The sequence below is a fragment of the Balaenoptera physalus genome, assembly GCF_965194825.1.
Source record: "Balaenoptera physalus genome assembly, chromosome: 18".
NCBI classification, from domain to species: Eukaryota; Metazoa; Chordata; class Mammalia; order Artiodactyla; family Balaenopteridae; genus Balaenoptera; species Balaenoptera physalus.
The window spans coordinates 9,910,296-9,933,500 of NC_138899.1; the positions used below are offsets into that span (position 1 = coordinate 9,910,296).

Here is a 23,205-nt window from a genome sequence, read left to right on the forward strand (position 1 = left end):
CTATGGAAAACAGCATGAGGTTCCTCAAAAATTAAAAATAGAAATGATCCAGCAATACCACTTCTGGGTATATATCCAAAAGAATTGAAAGCAGGATCTCATTGCAGCGTTACTCACAATAGCCAAGAGGTGGAAGCGACCAAAATGTCCTTTGACAGACGAATGACTAAAGAGAATGTGGTATGTACATAAAGTAGAATATTATTCATTCTGACATGCAACAACATAGAAGAACCTTGAGGACATTATGCTCAGTGAAATAAGCCAGTGACAAAATGATAAATGCTGTATGATTCCATTTATATGAGGTATCTAACGTAGTCAAATTCATAGAAACAGAAAATAGAGTGAGGGTTGAAAGGGGCAAAGAGAAGTTGTTGTTCAATGGCTATAGAGTTTTCGTTTTAAAAGATGAAAAAGTTCTAGAGACCTTTTGCACAACAATATGGATGTACTTAACGCTACTGAACTGTACCCTTAAAAACGACTAAGATGATAAATGTGATGTTATGTGTTTCTGACCACAGTTTTTTTTTTAATTTTGATAAAAAATTGGTCACCATATTGGTAAGGTGGTGAGAGCAGCCTCAGGGATTCTGATGGTGCAGAAGCTGGGTTGCAGAAGATGAGGAGTCATGACAGCTAAGAAAGTAAAGATGAACTGTTAACCTTTTCCTCTCAGACTTCTCATGCTCTAAGTCTCCAGACAGACCACCTGGTTACGGACTGATTCTTAATTTTTGTAGCTATGTAGTAACATCATTTACTACAGTGCTACCCAACTGTTTTTTTTCCCATTGCGGTTTGCACAGAGAGTGACATTTGTACAACAGCTGGGAATCACATGCAGCTGGAGGCATCCAACACTAGGATTTGTGCTGCTCCGGGAAAAACTCAGCTGCCCAGGGGCCGAGGATCAATACCCCAAAGAAGCTATAAATCATCAGTGGCTGAGTTGGAATAGTCAGCATTGTACTCAAAGCCTTTGATGTAGCCCAACTCCACTCGAAGTCACTCCCTCAGTCTTTTGGTCAGAGATGACTCTTTTGTTGTCAACTTACATATTATTTCCCATAATTTAACATAACTGAAATCTCAAAAGCTCATCTTATATAGCACTTGATCTGCTATTTCTGATAGAGCTTCATTGTTAGGCTTCTTTTAAAAAATAAATTCTTATGCCACATTAAGACATAAACAACAATAAGATCTGTTTAAAGAGATGAAGTAGCTAAGACTGAGAACTGTTCAGATCAGGGTTCAAGCTAATAGGTCACAACAGAAGCTAAGAATTGGAAGGTATCAATTATCAGCATAAGAAAACAGCCTAGAGTGGGGAGGGACAGATAAGATGGGGGTACAAGCTACTGTGTATAAAATAAATAAGCTACAGGGATACGTTGTACAGCACAGGGAATATGGCCAATATTTTGTAATACCTATAAAAATGGAGTGTAACCTTTAAAACTTGTGAATCACTGTGTTATATACCTGAAACTTACATAATATTATAAATCGCCTACACCTCAATTTTAAAAAGAAAAAGAAAAAAAAAAAAGACAGCAGCCTAGAAATCTAGAAGTCAATGCAAAAATGGGGAGCAGCCAACTGGAATTTTGGAGTTAAACAGGTACTAGTCAGGGGTCTGGGAAGTCAAAACAAAACAGACAAGGTACCTGTTAGAATTGATGTCTTCCTATTACGGGTTGAATTGTGTCCCTCAAAAAGAGATACTGAAGCCCTAACTCCCAGTACCTGTGAATGTGACCTTATTTAAAAATAGGGTATTTGCAGTTGAAATCAAGTTAAGGTGAGGTCATGAGGGTGGTCCCTAATCCAATATGACTGGTGTCCTTACACAAAAAGGAGAAGAGAGACACACAGAGACTAGAGCGATGCATGTACAAGCTAAGGAACACCTGGGGTGCGGAGCGTCACCAGACACTAGGAGAAGGTCTTGAAACAGACCCTCCCTCAGAACCTCCAGAAGGAACCAAGCCCACAGAACAGACACTTTGATTTGGGATTTTCAGCCTCCAAAACTGAGATAGTAGATTTCTGCTGTTTCAAGCCACCAGGTTTGCATACTATGTTACAGCAGCCCTTGGAAACTAATACACCCCCTGGCCTCAAAAACAAAGGACCGCTTTCAGCCGCCAGGAAGTAACAGAGCTGAAAGATAGTAGGTGCTCTCAGGATGGCGGGCAGCTTTCACCAACCAAGAGCAGCTTTCTCAACAGATGGACTCATTTCCTTTTGCCCTTAATCAAACAAGTCCCATAATAATAAATGTTATAAATTTGAGACTTTCTTGGAAGAAGGGTTTCTCTAAGCCCTTCCAGAATTTCATTCTGTGTGTGATTGACCCAAACCAGATCACTTTTAGAGGCTGTTGTTTTCAGAAACCTTGCTCTTTGCCTCATCCCCTGGCACTCAGGACGGTTAATAAGGCAGCTCAGGTCTCTCTTGACATTGAACAGACATAAAATGACGGGCCTAAGACTGTTCAAGTTTACATTGATGAGTTGTCGGTTGTGTCAATTGTGCTAACTCAGAATTACTTTTATTACAGTTTATCACAGCCTCTACAAGATAACCTCTCAATTTTTTTTTTCTTTTAAATTCTGAAGTATCTTTAATGAGAAAGGCATTCTTACAAAATCAGATGGCTCTTGACATTATTACGATTTTTTTTTTTAAGTGAGGTTTGGAGGGAAATTGTGTACAAACCAGGCAAGAGGGTTACTCTTCATCATGCCCATCCTCAGCCCCCCGCCCAGCCATGGAGACACTAGCTCACTTTGCTTTCTTTAATCACGAGAACAAACATTTTAAACACCAACAGCGCTTTTTCCCTTCAGATCCTTTCACAGGCAGTGGGAAACTAGATGGTTATGGTTCTAAGAAAAAAACGTGACAATTGGTTTTCAGTTTTCTGCAGTGTCTTGCAGTCATTGAATTGCAAACAGGCTCTTTGGTAGCTGCGTTCAGACATGTTTCAGGAGTGAGGTAGTGAATTTTGTCCTCTGTGTGCCCATACACGGAACATGAGGTGTTGTCATTGCCTTGATTCCTTTGGGACTCAGGTTTCACCCATCTGTTCTTTGTTCTGAGAAGCCCACATACTTGTCTATTCCACCCAAGACGTTTCTGCTATCTGCTTGTTCATTCAATTCCTTCAATCTTTGAGTCCCTACTGTGTGCAAAACACTGGGCCAGGCATTAAGGAGATAAGAATAAACAGTTAAATTTTCTGCTCTCATGGAGCTTAGGGTCTAATGGAGGAGTTGGACATCAATCAAATAATCAGAGCAGTGAACAGATATTTATAATGTGAGGCGAACTTTCTGCAGAAAAGAACGGCATTTGAGTGAGGAGTTAATAGAAGACCTTGACCCAGATGGGGGTCAGGGAAGTGGGGAAGGAGAAAGAGACACTTGGGCTGCGTTATGAAGGAGGAGCAGCCGTGAACTTCATGGGGGTGTTGATAGGGAAAGGGAGGGGAGAGCATTCCAGAGAGAAGGAAACATGTTCAGCATGACCCCAGAAAAAAGTGGTGTAAAGTGAGTACAGAAAAGTAAGTGGGGCATAGACCGCGCAGCACCTTGAGAAACATGCCAAGAACTTTTCCCTTGGGGACTTCCCTGGCGGTCCAGTAGTTAAGACTCTACACTTCCAATGCAGGGGCGTGGGTTCAATCCCTGGTCAGGGAACTAAGATCCCACATGCCACGTGGCATGGCCAAAAAAAAAAAAGAACTTTTCCCTTTGCCCCCAGAACAATAGGAAGCCACTGAAGGCTTTTACGATGGGAGGTAGTGTGAATGGGACAGCTGTTTGGGAAGCAAAATCAGCAGGGACTTGGTGAATGTTTAGATTTAAGGACATAAATGAGAGTCTCAAGGATGACTCCTGGTTTCAGATTCATCTCCTTGGATGGATGATACCATTCGCAGAACCGGGGAACATTAGCACAGAACTTTATTTGTGGGAAAAGACCATCACTCAGGCTTGGATATGTTGAGTTTGTGATGGGTTTGAGACTCAGCAGAGACGCCTAATACTTGGTTGCATGTGTAGGAGCAAGGGCTGGCTGGCTAGAGATACAAATATGGGCATTCCATGTCATTCTCAATTGTTTATCCAGTGCCTGCCATGTGCCAGGCACTGTTCTAGGCCTAAGGGGTAAGTCAGCAAAAAAAACCAGACAGAAATGTCTGCCCTCATTGATTCTTTGGTCCTAGTGAAGCTCTCTGTACTAGTGGAAGTTGTAACTCTGGATGAGACTGTGTAGGGTGGGGGGAAAAGAGATACCACAGCCTTAAGGAAAAATAATGATGCTGGTGCTTTGCCTTAGGAAAACACAAATAATCCATCTTTGTTTTTGTCCCATGTAAATGTTTGTTCTGTTACAAATAATCAACACTTTTTCTGTCTCAAGTTCAACCTCCCAATGGGAGAAGAATTTGATTGGTCCAGCTAGTCAACATCATTCCTTTTAGGCTGGAATTTTGTATCTCTGCCTCTCAATGCTGGTCAGCCATACAGAAAGCCATCAGCTTTGAACAGGGTAGATCCAGACCAAACCACAAAGTGGGCTCCCCTCAAATGTGGCTGGTTTCCTAAGACAGTCCTTTCTTCTCCTAACTCTCCACCCTGGCCTCTGCTCTGGAGGAGCTAGACCCCAAAGAAGGAGATGTGAAAGAAGAGACCATGTCCCCTTCCTAGTTCTAGACAGGAAGTCATACTTGTGGGGCTGGGGTGGGGCAGGGGAGCAAGGCTTGAATCAGGTATGAGACTGGATTACACTGGACTGATTTTTTTATAACCAAAGGTGGCCAGAAAGCTATGGAACTTATCTAAGAAGGGCAACCAGTCTTTTTCTTTATTCATAACTGAAGGTTGATGGTTTCATTGTCGGCCTTTCCTTACGTTCTACCCGCTGCCCTTGCTCAGTAAGAGTCACAGTGGGAGACGGGGCATGGCTGGCATCCTCACTCACAGCCATATGACTACTGAGTATTTTTTACTCTGATATTAAAAGAACGACTTAGATTATTACTAAGAAATGAGAAATGTACATGTATGTTATTTTATTTGATGTTATCCCTATTTCCATGTTGTTTTGCATAAAATATGTTAATGTGAATTTTCATAGTGCATCTAATAAGCCTTTTGCCCTCAAAGTATGCAAACTTGAACAACTGTACAATCTACCACAGGCATAGTCAGGAATGATACTAGGAAAATGCATGATGGCTGCCTGAGAAGGAATTACTTAAGAGGACAGAGCATGGGTGGGAGTTCAAGACCCCAGTGTGGAGACTCCAGTACAAAATATGTGTCTTCCAAACCTCCGATTTAAAGTGTGGGATTTATTTTATAGTAAATACCGTCACTGACACTAGTTATCTGTAAACTAAGGTGGAACAAATAAAGAAATTTATGGAGATAATGAGAGCCAGATTTCACACAGTCAGAGAAAGAAGTTACAGATAAGCAAAGGGAAGATGCCAGAATGAACCCTCTAGCAATTGGAATAGGAGTATCAGTATGAACTCAGTTTATTGTAAGATAGAAGATAGATAGATACATAGATGCATAAATAGATAGATAGATACATAGATACATCAGTAGATATATAGACATAGATATGTAGATAGATACATGGATACAAGGGTGGATACATATATACAGCTCTGTGGTTATATAAGATACAAACATAGTAAGTAGATACTAAATATAGATATGTGTGTATACAAGGGCTCATATACATACATATATTTCCTAGGTCTTTCCTCTGGGCGAGACTAGAAGCAGTGACATGCCAGTAACATCAAGAAAACCCAGTCCTAAAATTTTCGTTTCTAAAAACCATTCTCAAATGAAACAAATCAATATTCTTTGGAGAAGTGACTGATTCTAGAGTTGAGGCAGGGAAAACACAAGATGAGACTTGAGTATTAAGTATAATATTTTGTGGAGACAGAAAGTAACAAAGAGCTTAAAACACACACACACACACACACACACACACACACACGCACAAGGGTGTCAAGACGTGACAATGAAATAGAATGTGGAATCCTGTATGGGATTCTGAAACAGAAAAAAGACATTCCTGCAAAATCCGGGGAATTCCAAAGCAGTTCTGCATTTTGGTTCAAAGTATTTGACCAAGGTTAATTTTTTGGTTTTGATCAATGTCCTATGGTTATGTACGATACTAACATAAGAAAAAGCTGGGTCAATGGTGTACAGGAACTCTCTATACTATCTTTGCAACTATTATGTATGTTTAAAATTATTTCAAAATAAAGAGGTTTTTTTTTTTTTAAACAGGCTAAGAATTTTCTATGGTAAACTCTAATAACACTATATATAGACATAAATTGGCTGCTCTGTTGCCCTGTTCAAAGACTCATATGTTTGTGAAGCTTTGTACCATAGATATGTTGTATAGAATTTATAGTCAATTATGATTTTTTTTTTATCTTATAAAGTTGGAAGCATAGACTTCATCAGGAACAAAATGTTTTTTTATGGTTTTGTTTCTGGTAGAAAATCTGGTGTGGCCTGTCATTTCTCTTCATCTTAGTAATATAATTCATCTGATGTTGGAAGAGTCATTTGTGCTGGTTCATATGGCTGATTCCATGTTGTAAAGAGCCTAAGGAAAGGGTAACCAAGTGATGAGAAATGCCACAAATCGGTCACTTCAGCCTGTTTGTGGGACACCCTTGATGCTGTCTTTTTTTGTTCTTCATCTCATCACCATTGTGTTATCCTTGTCTCTTGTGTATAAACATCCAGTGAGCCATGGGGCCACAGAGAGTCCTGCCCTTAATTAAAAATTGTCAGCTTAGTAGGGGAGAGATACACAGAATTAAGGAGTTATGGTGCAAAGCCCTGAGCACTAGGGTCGAAGACCCAGGGAGCCTGGGGGAAGACGTGCCTAACTCAGGTTGGAGCCAGGTTGAGAAGATATGTCTAAAAATAATGAATCAAATTTTATTAGGAAAGTGGGAAAATGCATTCCATATAAAAGAAATAGCAGGTGCAAAGTTGCAGAAGTAAAAAACACATCTATTGCTTAAAAACGCTGTTTTGGTGAAACAGTATACAGCAGTGTTTAGAAGCTGAAGTTCTGGAATCTGAAAGACGGTGGTCAAATCCCCGTGCTTACCACTTCTAGCTGCGCTACCTCGGGCAGCAGATTTGAGCTCCTTGGACCTCAGTTTCCTCATCTATAACATAATGGAGCTGATTATGGTACCTACATCAGGGGGCTATTTTGAGGATTAAATAGTGTTAGAAAATGAGGCAATGAACAAAGTGTTCAGCAGAGTATCTGCACACGTTTACTACTTCAAGTACCAGTTGTTATTCTGAGAAATCGTCCTAGAGGAGATGGTTTTTGAAGGAAGTATTGTAATTAACCAAGTGTGGAAGGAAAGTGTGTTGCAGGCAGGGGGACGGTATGTTCAAAGGCACAAATGGGACCCTGGGAGGGACGCACAAACCAATATTGTTAAAGGGCAAGGCATGAGGGGATACTTTAAGCCACGCTGAGATTAGAATTTATTCTACACGTAATTGACCATCCTTGAATTACTTTAAGTCCCAGGAACAAGGTGGTGTTTCTTTCTTAGGTGTTCTTTAAGGTAGATTTAAAGGCACAGGACTAAGATGGAAACCCAGTTGGGAGGGTTTAAGGAGTGATAGTGAATCCAAGTGCCACTGGACTCAGCAGCCTGGGACCACTGAGGTGGTGGGAGAGACCTGGGGCCCGAGAGGCAGTGGACGAGGGGAAGTTAGTGCCGAGGAGTCGCGTAGATGGTAAGCAAGCTTCAAGAAGCAGGTTTGAAAAGGGAGGGAGAATAGGGAAGGACACAAGGTGAGGAGAAATGTTTGCCCTTCTCTATTTTCATTTTCATTTTTTAGACCAAGAATCTTGAGAAAATAAATCAATCAATGTAGCGAAGGGGAAGAAATTGGAGCGAGTGGGAAAGGGTGAGGTGGTCCCAGGCTAGAGGGAGGAGGGGTCCACAGCCCACGTGCGGCATCCTCTCCATTTAGCCCCCTCACTGAGATGAGACCATTTTCACGTCGAGCCAGCAGTTGCTGTGGCTCAGTGATAACTTTGGTTTTTATAGCACATTTCCCTTGAGTAATTCAAATTACAGGCAATACACTATCTCTCTTAAATATCTGGCATTTATATAAAAGAGTGAAGATCCTCATTTTTCATTTGAGAACATTGAAATCCAAAGCAATTAAGGGATTATAAAATGGAACAAAAATTTAAATCTACATCTTCTTACTTTTTTACTGATGCACTATGCTATCTCCTGTGTTTTCTAAAGCAAAACAGGGAGGACAATTATGTGAGTGCACAAAAATGTATATTCTGAATTCCCTTTGGTCTGGGCTTTTTTTTTTTTCCTATTACTTACTGAATATTCATCTCATAACAAGAACCAAGCATCTAGTTTACATGGAACTCTAATATAATTTCATTTGAAGTGGCGCAAAAAATGCATTTTTTTATCATAATAAAAATGTTTCTATGACTCAGTAAATTCCCTAATGGAAACAACTGTGCCTTGGTTGAATAATGCAAGACAGATATAATGTAAAATAGAGGTGTTTGGGACCTAGAGGAAAAAACATGCAAAAGCAAACTGTATTCGTTACTACTATCTCAAGGAAACCATTCATTCCATTAGTGGGATTTTAAGGGACAATAATGTAAAGAGAAACAACCGTTCAACATCATTTGGTATTCTAGTTTTTTAATAGTTTTCTTTCTTTTACTGTCTTGTTAACATTTTCTGCTAGCTTAGGTTTGTTGCAAATAGTACCTACATTACTGCACAAAGAACCTTCTGCAGGACATTTAAAGCCTGTAAGATCTTAGGTTCAGTGTTGTAACAAGAGCATGAAAGTGAACATTTCCTGTACAGCTTAGGGATGTCATAAGATGGTGTAAATGCATCTGTGCTGCTGGCCTCCCAAACCAGGAGGCACAGAACAGCCACTTAATTCCCAGCTCCTCCAAGAACATACCTCCTCTCCCCACTTTCTTTGGGGTCAGGCTGTAAGGGGGAATGAGTAACAGCTCTGAATTTCTTGAGAGATGTGGAAGAGGAAACACCACATGCCACTGATCAGCTGAAGTTATGAAATTACCTTGAACATTTTGGGGTGCCAGCTGTCACAAATAAATGTAGCTTTTATGGCCCAGATACAAACCAAGAAATGAGCCCTCCCATTTACATCCAGAAAACTCCTATTTGAAGTTGGAAGGTACAGGGTTTATTGAAGATTTTTGTAAAAGAGGGAAAAAGTAGTGACTTAAACACTTTTTTTTCTCCTTTTTGACCCTACTGCCCTGACCCTGACCCTAACTAACAGCCTGACACTGACCCTAACTAATGACCTGAGGACTTCAACACTTTTTAAAGGAAACATTTTTAAAGTACACAGTATTGCTGTCTCACATGCAATTATGTAGCTAAGGGACATTTGCCCAGAGGAAAAAGGAAAGGTTCTCCCTTCCAAGAAACTCTTTATTGGATTCAATAGGCTAGTGAGAAGTATCCCTTATACATATTGTATGTCAAGGTTTTATAGTAACATAGAGATATTAATAAAAACCAGCATGTTTGATCATTACTCCAGATAGGTCATCTGCAGTTCGGGTTGTAGAATCACAGGTGCAAAATAGCAAGAGAAACTTCCTTGAAAAATAGTAATTTATGCCTTAGAAAGAGTCTCCATTCTGAACTACTGAGTCATGTACAGATCTAGAAAAACCAGCAAAAGCCATCATGTAAAGAAGCAAAGATATGGGACTTCCCTGGTGGCACAGTGGTTAAGAATCCGCCTGCCAATGCAGGGGACACGGGTTAGATCCCTGGTCCAGGAAGATCCCACATGCCATGGAACAACTAAGCCCATGCGCCACAACTACTGAGCCTGCGCTCTAGAGCCCGCGAGCCACAACTACTGAGCCTACGTACCACAACTCCTGAAGCCTGCACACCTAGAGCCCGTGCTCCGCAACTAGAGAAGCCACTGCAATGAGAAGCCTGCACACGGCAATGAAGAGTAGCCCCCGCTCGCCGCAGCTATAGAAAGCCTGCACGCAGCAACAAAGACCAAACGCAGCCAAGAAAAAAAAAAAAAAACCAAAAGAAGCAAAGAGAATTCAGCCTTAATTGACTCCTAACACTGAGGAACTCCCTTCTCCAGGTTAAACGGAATGTGGTCCTTTTTCATATGTGGAGCAGTCAAAAACCACTCTTCAGTTACATTAACCCACAGACCTCTGCACATTTTCCAAGCCAGAATGGACTAGATTTTCAAATGAGAATCTTTCCCAAGTCTGAATGCTTTTTAAATTGTTTTCTTTTAGAAAATCACACAAAAATTACCAAAAAAATTTATTTAAGGTAATCCTTCAATTCAGTTATTTGTGGCAGCATTCAGAAAGGAACTGAAACTGAATAATGCTTGAATATTTTAACAGAAGAAAACCCAGGCTGAAATATGGCAGATTTAAGCAATGAGGCAGAACGGGGTATGTGTCTTGCAGACCAATTGCTCCCAACTCTCTTGAGAAGCACAAGTAAAGGAAAAGGCTTTCAGCCACCCAACGTGTAATGATATCTCCGCAAGACAGATGCTGAGCCATAGAATAGCACTGAGCTGAGATGATTTATATTTTTGAAAGCTCAAGGTTTGAAATTTTTCCTTTGATTCTAATTTCCTTTTTGCAAAAAAAATTTTTTTTTTTTAACCATGTGAGTCAGTTGCAAAGCTATCATCTGATCTATCTGCTACAGCCAGACTTCACGCTCAGTTGAAGCTTTTATAACCTCCTTCCTTCGGACTGTTCTTTACATTAGATTTTTCAATAAAGAGAATAAAATCTTGGGATTCTCTGTGCTACTTTTCTTCCATTCAAGAATCATAACCTTTGAAATAATTTTTAAGCGGAAATTTACGATTGCAATTACTATATGTTAGAAGGTCAGCTTTTGTGATATAGTATAATGATCTTAAATTATTATCCAGTATATCCAATATAATCCATGTTATTCCCTCACTTGCATCAAAGTAAATTTAATCTTGGAAAATCTGTGCTTACACGCAGAAGGGGAAAGAATTTGGATAAAAGCTAGAATACCATTTTATCACATATTAAGGAAACTTTATAGTGGCTTCAAAATACCATGAAGTACTTCTGTTTTATCCTGGCTTCCTGATCCCCCACCACCGCTCACCCCCTCGACACACACACACTCTCTAATCCCACCTTGCGCTTTCTTCTTTTCTCTTTTTGTAGCTCAGTCATGATCATGGGCTAGGGAAGAAGCAATGGTGAAGGTTATGGAGGTTAATAGCAGTGAAGTAAGAATTAAATGATTGTGCTCAAATGCACCATCTGCCCTTAAAAAAAAAAGAAAACTTTTTACTAAACTATAATATACTTATAGAAAGAGGCATTTTGCTGAATTTTTACAAACTGAACCCCCACCAGTGCCCAGCTCAAGAAATATTGACTGTACCTTAGAAGCCCCTCCCCATACACCTGTCCAGTCATCATGCTTCCCCCTCACCCCAGGGTAAACGCTCTCCTGGGACCAAGCAGATAGACTGGTGCTGCCTGTGTTTTAACTTTATATAAATGGAATCATTAAGTCCGTACTCTTTTGTTTTGTCTGGCTTCCTTTACTCACTATTCTATTGGGAAATTCACCCAAGTTTTGTGCTTGGATGTTGTTCGTTGACTCAGATGTTTCAATGGACCACAGTTTGCTCTTCCATTCAGGGGCTGATGGGCACTTGAAGAGTTTAAGTTTGGGACTCTTACAGGTGGCACTGCTGTGGGCTTGGGAGGGTGTAGTTGTGCTGGGCGTGCACACATGTCCGGGAGGTATACACCCAGGAGAGGATTTGCCCGGCCAATGAGTGTGTGTATGTTCATCCCCCGTTGATGCTGCTTATCTGGGAACAACCGAAAGAGCACTGGTGTTCGGAAAGAGGCCCCTTCCCACGGGTAGAAGATTCGCGTCAGTGCCTCGGCAGTGAAAGTGGACGTATCTGCCATTCCAGCAGCCACTCACCTTTCTCTATTTTAATTGCCCCATTTGGCACATCTACGGGGCAGCAATGCCTGATGGTCAAGAGGACGGATTGCAGGATCCTGAAGAACCTTCCGAGCCATCGAAAGAGCTTCTCACCTGCTCTTTGCAGCTTGACGGTGCAGTGATCAACTCATGCTGAGTTCAGATCCATTTAGTCACGAACAGTTATTATATTTCTACTCTCTAAAAGGTGTGATACAAGTAAATTAAAAGTGGAATCTTGGGGCTTCCCTGATGGCGCAGTGGTTGAGAATCTGCCTGCCAATGCAGGGGACACGGGTTCGAGCCCTGGTCTGGGAAGATCCCACATGCCGCGGAGCAACTGGGCCCGTGAGCCACAACTACTGAGCCTGCGCGTCTGGAGCCAGTGCTCCGCAACAAGAGAGGTCGCGATAATGAGAGGCCCGCGCACCGCGATGAAGAGTGGCCCCCGCTTGCCGCAGCTAGAGAAAGCCCTCGCACAGAAACAAAGACCCAACACAGCCAAAAATAAATAAATAAATAAATAAATAAAATTTTTTTAAAAATGTGGAATCTTGCCCTCAAGGAGCTTACAAGCTTTGGGGAGTATAAATAACTCTAATACAAGTTAGAATGAGATGAGTTCCATTTTAAAAACATATAGGCATGGGGATTATTTTTTAATACTGGTAACCTGCATCTGTTAAACATTATATTCTAGGATAGTTGATTAAATGTTACAAGATATTGCGTGTAAACTTATTCTAAACATTCATCTGTTCATCAGTGGCAGACATACGTTCAGGTTAAATGTCACAGAGTATAATTTTATTCTAGTGTGTGAATCTAGGGACACCGATATTTCACACCAACAAATTTATTCATTTGGGAAACAGATATTTTCTGCTTGTCTCTCCATCCTTTAGAAGATACCTAAAATCCTTTCTTTTATTTCCCAGTTATCTGCTGGAGATTTTAGTTCTGCCATCTGATCTGTATAATTACTTATTCCACAAATATTTGTTTAACTTACTTTATGTCAAATATTGTGGCAGACCCCAGATACGGAATAGTGGAAAATTCCCACACGATCCCTGTCCTCCAAGAGTTTACAGTCTCAGGAAGAACAGATATAGAGTTCACGTGGTCATATACTATAAGTTATAGTAATGGTCATACACTATAAGCATTATAAATATTGCTCTATGTAGTGGGTTTCATAGTGTCCCCCCAAAATCGATGTCCACCAGGAACCTCAGAATGGGACCTTATTTGGAAATTAGGTTTTCACAAATGTCATCAGTTAAGATCACACTGCTTTAGGGCAAGCCCTAATTTCAATGATTGGTGTCTTTGTAAGAGAAAAGAGAGGGAGATTCAGATAGAGAGACACACAGGGAAGAGGGCTAAGCAATGACAGAGACCAAGGAGCAACAAGGACTGCTGAGAAGCTGAGAAGAGTGAAGGAAGGATTTTTCCTTAGAGCTTTCAGAGAGAACATGGCGTTGCTGGTACCCTGATTTGGCACTTCTGGCCTCCAGAACACTGAGAGAATCAATTTTTGTGTCTTAAGCTACTGATCTTATAATGATTTGTTAACAACAGTCCTAGGAACCTAGTACAGTGAGTGTTAGGTTGAACCATGAGAAACTGCCCATTTTGACTGCTTTGACCTACACAAACATGGCGACTTCATTTGGTTCAACCCAGTATGCTGTGAGCTTGTGAGAGGAAGACCTTGTTGATGAGCGGAAGCTTCTCGGAGGGATTTCTGGTGGAACAGAAATCAGAAAAGCAGGTGGAAGTTCATGAAGAACAAGAGAGAAAGGGGAGGAGAGGAGCTCCCAGCAGAGGGGCCAGGGCGACAAAGGCTCTGGGGCGGAGGCCTGGACACTTGTGAAGAGCTGAAAGAGGCGGGCATGACTGGAACGTGGTGTGGGCACAGGGCCAGGGTGAGGCTGGACAGGTGGTAGGAACAGGTAACACAGAACTGGGTGTTAAAACCTAAAGGTTGACGGTTTTGTTCGAGAGCAGTGGACCCCCCACTGAAGGGTTTAAGCCAGAAAGTGAGGAGATTACTATGACCCAGATGCGGAATAGATTTGAAGGAGCCAAACCAGACGAGGAGACCGTGGGAGGGAGGGCACGAGCCAGGGGATGTCTCTGACCAGGGAAGCACGGTGGGGACCTACAGAACGGTCCAGCTGAGCAGTGTTTAGGAAGGAGCCCCGTGTTTCTGTTTTGATGGCATGTCCTGGTTAATATACCGTCTGCCCTTGTGTCTCTTTGAAGACGTTTAATTCTCATAAAATACACATACCAGTCCCGGCAGGCCTCCGGCCCCAGTGTTGACTCACGTAATCATGTGTAGCAATTCCACTGCCCAAGAAGTCTCTGGAAGGAGAAGCAGCATCTCCTTCTTCTTTTTTTTCTAATTTCTCTCTTTGCTCCTCACCTTGTGTTCACATCACTTTGTTTGTATCTCAGCTAGAACAGCTATTACATTTTATTGTCGTTATCTGTTTATATAACTATCTATCCATTATAATGTGGGTTCCATGAGGGCAAATACTGGCCTCAGTTATTTTTATATCCCCAGAACCTAGCACGGAACCTGCTAAGTCCTGGCCTGCGGGATTTGATTTATAAGAAGTGACTGCATCGGTGTATCAATAAATGAGTCAGCAGACGCATGAATTAAATACCTCATTTATGCTCTGTCTTTTCAGCCTGTCTTTGGCCCTTTATAATTGCCTTTCTCTTTGGTCTGACAACATATTAACTGCTTTTTTTCCCCCCTGTGTGCTCTACTTACCACTACAAATATTTTTCTACTAGTTGTGACCATAAACTTTTGGAAAACAAGTCTCTTCCTCATGAATCTCTTTATATGTGGGGCCATTTTTCTAATTGCCTGCGTCTCCTGGAAATACTCACAGTTTCTGTTCTGTGCCTTTGGGAGCTAATTCTTTATCACTGTTGTCATCGTAACCATCAAATTATTGAGAATGCCCTGTGGTCAGTGTTCCTCTCAGGGGGAGAGGGGAGGAAGGTGGTGAACGATGGTGGCCCCTTCCCTAAACGAGATACCACCAAAGACAGAAAGTCAAAGATGACTCACAAAGCTGTATAAGATATACAAATGGCTAAGGTAAATGTTCATATTATATAAAACCAAAATGTAAGAACAAAATGTATAAAACCAAAACGTAAGTTTCTATAGTGGAGTAAGAAAAAAAGGCAAGTTTCCTGAACTAGGAATCAGGACGTAGAATCTCACTGTGGGCTCACAACCAGTTGGACAACTGAGCCATATATTGTATTGAAATTGGGATGTTCCCCCAAAATGCTCATGTTCTCTCTGGCCAGTTTGAATATCCCCACATGGTAGGAGGGAAGAGCTGCCACCTCTCTTCTCATTATAAACGCTTCCTTGGCCTCTCATGCTCACCTTTCCACAAATCCAGGACAGATTGTCATTATAAAGTAAAAGCATAAGAAATAGAGACACAGATGTAGAGAACAAACGTATGGATACTGGGCGGGAGGGCAGAGGGGGGATGAATTGGGAGACTGGGATTGACATGTATACACTACAATGTATAAAATAGATAACTAAAGAGAACAGACTGTATAGCACAGGGAACTCTACTCAATGCTCTTTGGTGATCTAAATGGGAAGGAAATCCAAAAAAGAGGAGATATATGTTTACATATAGCTGATTCACTTTGCTGTACAGCAGAAACTAACACAGTGTTGTAAAACAGCTATACTCCAATAAAAATTAATTTAAAAAAATAACGTAAAAGCATATACCCCCTTGTCATGATATTTAGGGGATATTTTGTCATACTGTAATAGAGATGCATTGACCAGTCCCAAGAATAATAAATATTTAAAGTTTTGTATTTAACTAAAATAACATTGGTTATTTTAATATTTTAAAATATTATTTTCATAAAATAAGCTAATGTACTTTATGCCTCAAGTAAGTCTTTAAAGATATATATCATTATCTCTATAAATTGCAACTTTCTGATAACTAATGAGGTAATTATGGAACTAATGCTATGGAAATATCTTTAATATGTTTTCTCATAATTTATGCTAATATATGTTAATTTTAAGTAATTTGAGCAAACCAGAGAAAACTAATTTCATAATTCTGCTTCTTTTCCCCTAGAAATAACCACTATTACCAGTTGGAATATATCCTTCCAGATTTGTTATATATAAATGATGAGGTCTCATAATATGTACTCTTTTATATTATCTATTTTTTAAGGACACGTACACACACACAGATTATAAGATTTATAAGATTTAAGATTTATAGATCTATGTCATCCATTATAAGAGCTTCATAGAGTCTTTTTGCATGAATGTACCATAATTTATTTTGCCAGTCCTTACTGGGGATAAGTGTTTAGTTTATTAGTTTATTTCTAATTTTTTTAATATTACTGACAGAGTAGCATTGAACTGCCATGTACTTTTTTTTTTTTTAAAGATTTTTTTATGTGGACCATTTTTAAAGTTTTTATTGAATTTGTTACAATATTGCTTTTGTTTTATGTTTTGGTTTTTTGGCCACGAGGCATGTGGGATCTTAGCTCCCTGACCAGGGATCGAACCCATACCGCCCGCTTTGGAAGGCAAAGTCTTAACCACTGGACTGCCAGGGAAGTCCCTGCCATGTACTTATGTCTTTGCCCGTTTGTTCAAACATTTCCTTAAGATAAAGTCTCAAAAATGATATTGCTGGATCAAAGTAGACACATCTTTAACATTTTAAAACATATTATCACATTGCCTTCTGAAAAAGTTGTACCATTTTATATTTAACAGAAATTCCCATTTCCTCATAACCTCATATTTTTTAACTTTTGATAATCTGATATGCAAAAGTAATAATTTTATTTGTGTGTTTATAGTACCTATAAGTATTTGTGTTTAAGCATCTTTTCATTAATTTTGAAGCAGTTGTATAATTTTGTGAATTTGTCTTTTCCAAAATTAGTTTGTGAACACTTTTTATAAATCAAGAAATATATATCAAATATTTTTCAAAAAAAAAAAAAAAAAGCATATACCCCATAGGGGGTAAGAAGCTGGTACCTTTTGAAACGTGCCTCCATAACCCCACCAAGAAAGACTGCCTGAATTAAAGTACTCTCTGACTTCTTAGCTCAGCGTTTGTGATGTAAAGCCTCAGCTTCTGTGAAACTTAAACTGTAAAAATATAAAAACAAACTTATAGAAATAAATAAATAAACAAACAAATAAATAATAAAACCATTTGCTTGTCAACTTCCAGATACTTCATGGCATGTAATTGAATAATTCCCAAGAATCTTTACAACTACATAGAGAACTTTTGCTTTATGTACCAAGTGTGTTGTTTCTATTTGAGCTATTCTTTCATGAATCTGCTAGACTAAATGATCAATTTCCTTGACATTTTCCCCCTTTCAAATATCACCACTTAGGACTTTCATTTCTTTTTTCATTCTTTTGATTTCTAATTCTAACACACGTATTTATAGAACACTTTGGTGTTTAAATATGTTAGTGATAATAAGTCAGTCAATGATAAAAAATTACGTTTGGTATGAAAAGGGGATTATGTTTGGGAATGAAATAACATACATTTTTCTTCTAATTTTTTTTTTTCTGGTTTAGTTTTTTGTTTAGTTTTCTTTTTGTTTTCCCTGTGCTCAGACTTTGAACACTCGGAGTAAGGCAGGAGACCAAGATATACTTGGTAGGGCTTTACTGCCATCTACCGTTTCTTCATGTAATAACTCATTGTTCCTTTGATTCAAAAAGTCTGATAGACTGTGACTTATATTACTACAGATTTCCCCCTTCTTTCTATTTTTTTCTTTAGTTAAAGCAAAGTGAAGCAAACGCAGACACCAAAGAAAAGCTCCCTTTGCGACTTCGAATCTTTGAAAAATTTCCAAACAGACCGCAAATGGTGAAAATCTCAAAGCTTCCTTCAGATTTTACAGTTCCTAAAATCAGGTATTAAAGTATTTCTTTAACTGTATATCTCAAATACACTGTAAAACATTCATCTTAAATCTGATTCAGCTCTTTCAAACTCATGTGGGTGTGGTTTCTTTCTGTTTTTAAGTTATTATCCATCCTGCTACTCTGTCTTCCTCTGTTTTAAAAACCGTTGACCCCTTTAAGCAATACATCCAGAGCAAGGTCAAGTGTGTTAACCTGGGCAAGGAGGCTGCTGACCGCTGCTTCGCCCTGAGATGGCCCCTCGGGGATTTGACTTCACAGGTAACTGGCACAGGTGGTCCAGCTTACAAAGATGCGTGTAGACATTGGCCTCTGACCCTCAACCATGTAAGGATAAAATTGCCTCTGAGGCCCTTTTATTTTCAAGGAAATGGAGAAACCGCCACTGGCCAGGTTTCCGGACTACTGTGACAGCATTTGTTTAGAATGCCATGTCTGGGTGCAATATAATTTGTCTTCCATATTTTAAAAGAAGAACCATGGCGTTTGGCACTCATACTAATATGATTTTCTACCACTTTTGCCCTCAAGTTAAGCAATTGCATTGAAGATGCTTCAAAATGCTTATTTTTAATAATTAAAGGAAATTCTTCCAGTTATAGCTCAAAAATTACAAATAGAACCAGAATAATATCAAATATGGCATTTTTTATGTAACTAGTTTTAAAAACAATTCTATGGGGAGGTTATAAAAGCATGAGACTGGATGTGGTGCCATAATATTTAAAATTCAAATCAAAATATATTTGCAATTCTGATTTAAAAAAAAACAAAATTTAAAACCTGAAAAATATGACATATATAAAAGAGCCGTAAATTAGATTCAAGATTAGTGATTATTTGAAAAGATGTTATTTGAATTCTCCCCATGCTTTGAAGATCAGATGAAGTAAGTTTCTTTTGAGTTATTTTGAGTCTTTAAATGTAAAATTATCTCTCAAGGATTCTTATGATAAATGAAAGTTCAGAGAGATGAACTAATTCCTCCAAATCTTAGAGGGGAAGAAAGGTATCTTATTACCACAATAGGAGTCAAAAGGTACCATTAATTTCTGAATATTGTTGCTTAAAAGTAATTTCAGGGACGTGAGTTTTTTAAAACAGGAATAACTGAAGATTCAGGAATTTTTCTCTGAATTCAACATTTTGCAAATTATATGTGTAATTAAATCTAAACACCTCTTGGTGTGACATGTCTTATTTTCTGTGAACTTTTGTCACTGCTTTATCTTAGCTCAGGCAAATGCATCATTGCAAAATGCCATCCCTTGCTCCATTTCATTAATAATGCTTGACATAATGTGTACTTCTCTTGCAAAGGGAAAGTTTCATGAAGCAGTTTATTGATCGCCAGCAACAGGATACCTGCTGCCTCTTACGAAGCCTTCCATCCGCCTCTTCCTCATCCTGCGATCACTCCAAACGGTCTGCAATTGAGGACAAGTACATTGACCAAAAAGTAAGAATCACTGTCTCAAATAACCAGATTTTTCTTAAGCTTACATGTTAGAGAAAAGAACCACGTAACTGGGTGGGGTCCTGAAATCTAATGTCTCAGAAGAATAATGAAAAAAATAATTTTAGTGGTTGAAGAAATTACTAAACCTAACATTTGTAAATTTGTTAATTTAAATTTTGCATTTCTACAGGTCAGCTTTTGAGCCATGCCATGTGGCAGCCGGGTGACTTCCAATAGATAAAAAGCCTCCCCAAACCTGCATTTTCTCACGTGCAGAAGGAAGGGCTCTGAGCTCTCAAGTTCAGCCCAGGTTTAATGGTGGCCTGTACATTACTTTCTGCAGGAGACCTTACTTATTCCAGTTATTATGCCAGGGAGACTAACCAGAGCCAAGTTTCTCTAAAATTAGTCCAAATAACTGCCGTTTATTGAGTTTACTAAGGTCTGTGGCAGGAATTATCTCTTGGCACATTATCTTATTCATGTTCTGATTTACCTATGTCTTTATCATTTGAAAAGTAGATAAGGAATTTTTTTCCCCAGATTCTACAGTTAGAAAATGAAAGATCAATAGCAGAGTTTGTGAAAGAGATTACACATTAGAGTTTGTTTGCAAAAGCATCTAATTCACTTGCGAGTATTTCTCTTTGAAAGTCCTAGTTTCTATTTTAATCCTTTCAGTTGTTGCCAACTTTTTTTATGGCTTATCAGCAAATACATATTTCTCTATTATCATGTGAAAATAAAATAGCAGCTCCTTCATGGTCCAAGATTCTCTGTTTCTCCCTATTCTCCAAAGATTACCCTTGTAAAGGACCTTTACTTATTCCTCTCCTCCTCCTTTTCTCCCATCTCCTCCCCAAATGAAATGAACTTCTGCCCTTTATCACTCCCCCAGTTCCTTGTTTCTCTGCTGTAGTTGAGTGATTTTGTTCTCAATTATGATGATGATGATTTCCTTTGTAGTGTGTCTCTTCTCACTCAAGAATTTTCATTTATTTCTTTTCTTTCAGTTATCTACAGATGTTATTCCTCTGTTTTAGAGATTCCAAGATTGTAGATGACAAGTCTGATGCCAATGTCATTTTTTTTTTCCATGTGAAAGTAATTCGGTTTTTCTTTGGTGGTTGTTTGGTTTTCTGGTTTCTCTTGGGAAGCTTGTAAGACTTTCTACATCTCCTTGGAGTGCAAAAACTTTACCAGGATATACTTTGTATGTCTTTTATCATCAGAACTGCCCAAACTGGGGAGTCTTTTCAGTTTGCCAACTAAGAATATAAGAAATTTTCATTTATTATTTGTTCAATTATTACTTTTCCATCTGCTCCTTTTTTCCCCCTACTTTTCTCTTAGGATTGTTATCTCTCTCTTTTTCTTCTGTGTTTTGAAATATTTGTTCTGCTTAATCTTTCAGGCCACTAATTTGATTTCAACTGAGATCATCCTTTGCTTTTAAAGTTTGAGTGAAAAAATCATGAAATGTGTGTGGAGGGGGGCACACACACGCAATACCGTTACCTCTCCTTAAAGACTTTCAGAAGACTGTACTCTTCTAAAAGAATTGTCACTAAGCTTGTCACGTCCCTTCCCCATAGTTATGTTCACGCAATACTGTGCACAAGGCATAGAAGCAAAAAGTTTCTATGTTAGTGGATAAGCAAGTGGGAAGATAATGGCCTGGTTTCAGACAATCATTCTGAAATTGCATTTTACACATGAGAACACAGATCGCTTATTTTCTAAATTTATTTCAAAAGCAGAACTTTAAGCCAGAGGGCGTGCAGTGAAGCCCCAGTCTGGGCTCAGGTTGCACCCAGCCCTCTCCAGGAAGAGTGCCGAGAGTCGATACCATGGATGCCCAACCCGGCAAATCCACAACTTGCTTTTTTAAATCCCGAGTAACGATATCCCACTGGAAATACAAAATTAAAATCTTAGTCTGTGAAATTTTATTTTCTCTCTAAAAGGGGAGATGATGTCTCTCACATTTCCTGAACAGAATATTTTGAAATTGGTGAGAAAAAATAAATAAAAAGGTTCTTGGCAGGTGAGTGGGATGGGGGGTGTGTCTAAGGGGACTTTTCATCGTTCTATGTTTGTGGCTTCTTTTTATATTCTCATTTAACAGTTATTTTTAACTAACTGAAAGTAAGATAACAATTATTGCTTTATTCTGTAATCTTACACTTGAGTTTCTCTCATAATCCCCTAAAATATAATGAACTAGCAAAGACATTGATCCTGGGGGCGGGATCCAAGTCCCTCAGCTCTAAAGAGACTAGAGCTTCTTGGAGACTGCGGGCCGTCCCCCGTCTATAAAGTCAGTTGATTCAAACACACAATACATGGTCTTACACAAGGGCAGTGATCAGCCATGGTTAAGCTGCCCTTCATCCCCCGTCAGGCTCATTGGCCATATGTAGGTAAACTACAGTTAGAACAATATTGTTTATCTTTTTACAGCCTTCAGCATCTGGAAAGGGGCACATAGGGAGCACAGTTTCTCTTCATCTCAGCAGTAGCTACCCTGTTGGGGCAGCAGCAAAAAAGACTTACCATGCTGCCACCCATTCTTAAACCTTTGACTTTCCTCAGGCTGCTAGGAAAGTAGACTTAACAATTCCTTTCACCATCCAGTTTCCAGCTTGAGCTCCTGGCGTTCTTCATAAATACTTAGGATCTGTCATCCTTGAGGGGCTTTGGGCCAGGGAAACCCAAAACAGAGAATTCCACTCAGTGAATTTCAGTGGTAAGGATTTAAGGGAAGTAGGAATCAAGGAGAAAGCAGTCTGGTATCTGTATTTTTAAATATGGCAAGCCTTTTTCATTTTTCTTAAGAAACCCCAAAGCCACTTAAAAACAAAAATACACAAACACACGAGAAAAATCCTGAACAGAGACCACACCACTGTTAGCTCCCCTGATACAGTATTTTTCGGGAAGCGCTTGCAAATTTCTATTACATCCCAGTTGCCTTTGGAAATGTGAGTCATTGTCAAGTGGGCAGCAAGGTCCTTCACTCTGCGTGAAGAAACTCTCCCGGTGCCCTGCAAACAGAGGCTGTTTTCCCCAAAGAGTAGTAAGAAATCAAAAGAAAAAGAGAGGCTGGCTTTTGGTGCTTCTCATAATGTGAACAAAGGAGCAATAAAATAAAAGTTTTCTCTTAACGACCACCTGTCAGGAAGAAACTTCTGACACCCTCTATACTAGAGGGACTCACTTTTCTCTTGCCAAGGAAAACACTGAGTCCCCAGGAACCTGGACATCACAAGTTAAGGGGAAAAACCTGACAACAAAAGCCAGGAGGGGTGGACGTGGAGTTGTTTGATTAAGCAAGTGGAAACACAAAAGCACATGTTAGGCAAGATTTTCTCAAGTAATTACCCTGGCTTTGAACAACTGTAAGGAATTCCCATGGCAACCTCACTTTGCAGAGACCATGTTTTTAAAAATAGCCCTGTCTGATTACCTTTATCACATAGTTTAAAATACCTGTCCTTCTCTGTAAGCAATGAGCAAACAAAAATGTAACATCTTTAAAGCCATTGTGTGGTTTGCTCAGATCCTAAAGGAAAAAGACAGCAAACAGTGTGG

At 39.5% G+C, this 23,205-nt stretch overlaps 1 protein-coding gene across 7 annotated transcripts in view; it reads left to right on the plus strand.

Moving 5' to 3' along the window:
* NALCN (sodium leak channel, non-selective) overlaps positions 1–23,205 on the plus strand; it is a 282,121-nt gene that overhangs the window by 183,068 nt on the left and 75,848 nt on the right. For all 7 annotated transcript variants that reach the window (XR_014255981.1, XM_082434589.1, XM_082434590.1 and 4 more), the window contains 2 exons: positions 18,007–18,143; positions 19,473–19,611. Coding sequence is in view for 6 of the 7 variants with exons in the window: in XM_082434589.1 (XP_082290715.1) it covers positions 18,007–18,143; positions 19,473–19,611 (276 nt within the window). In the remaining variant the exon portion in view is untranslated. The remainder of the gene's footprint in view (positions 1–18,006; positions 18,144–19,472; positions 19,612–23,205) is intronic.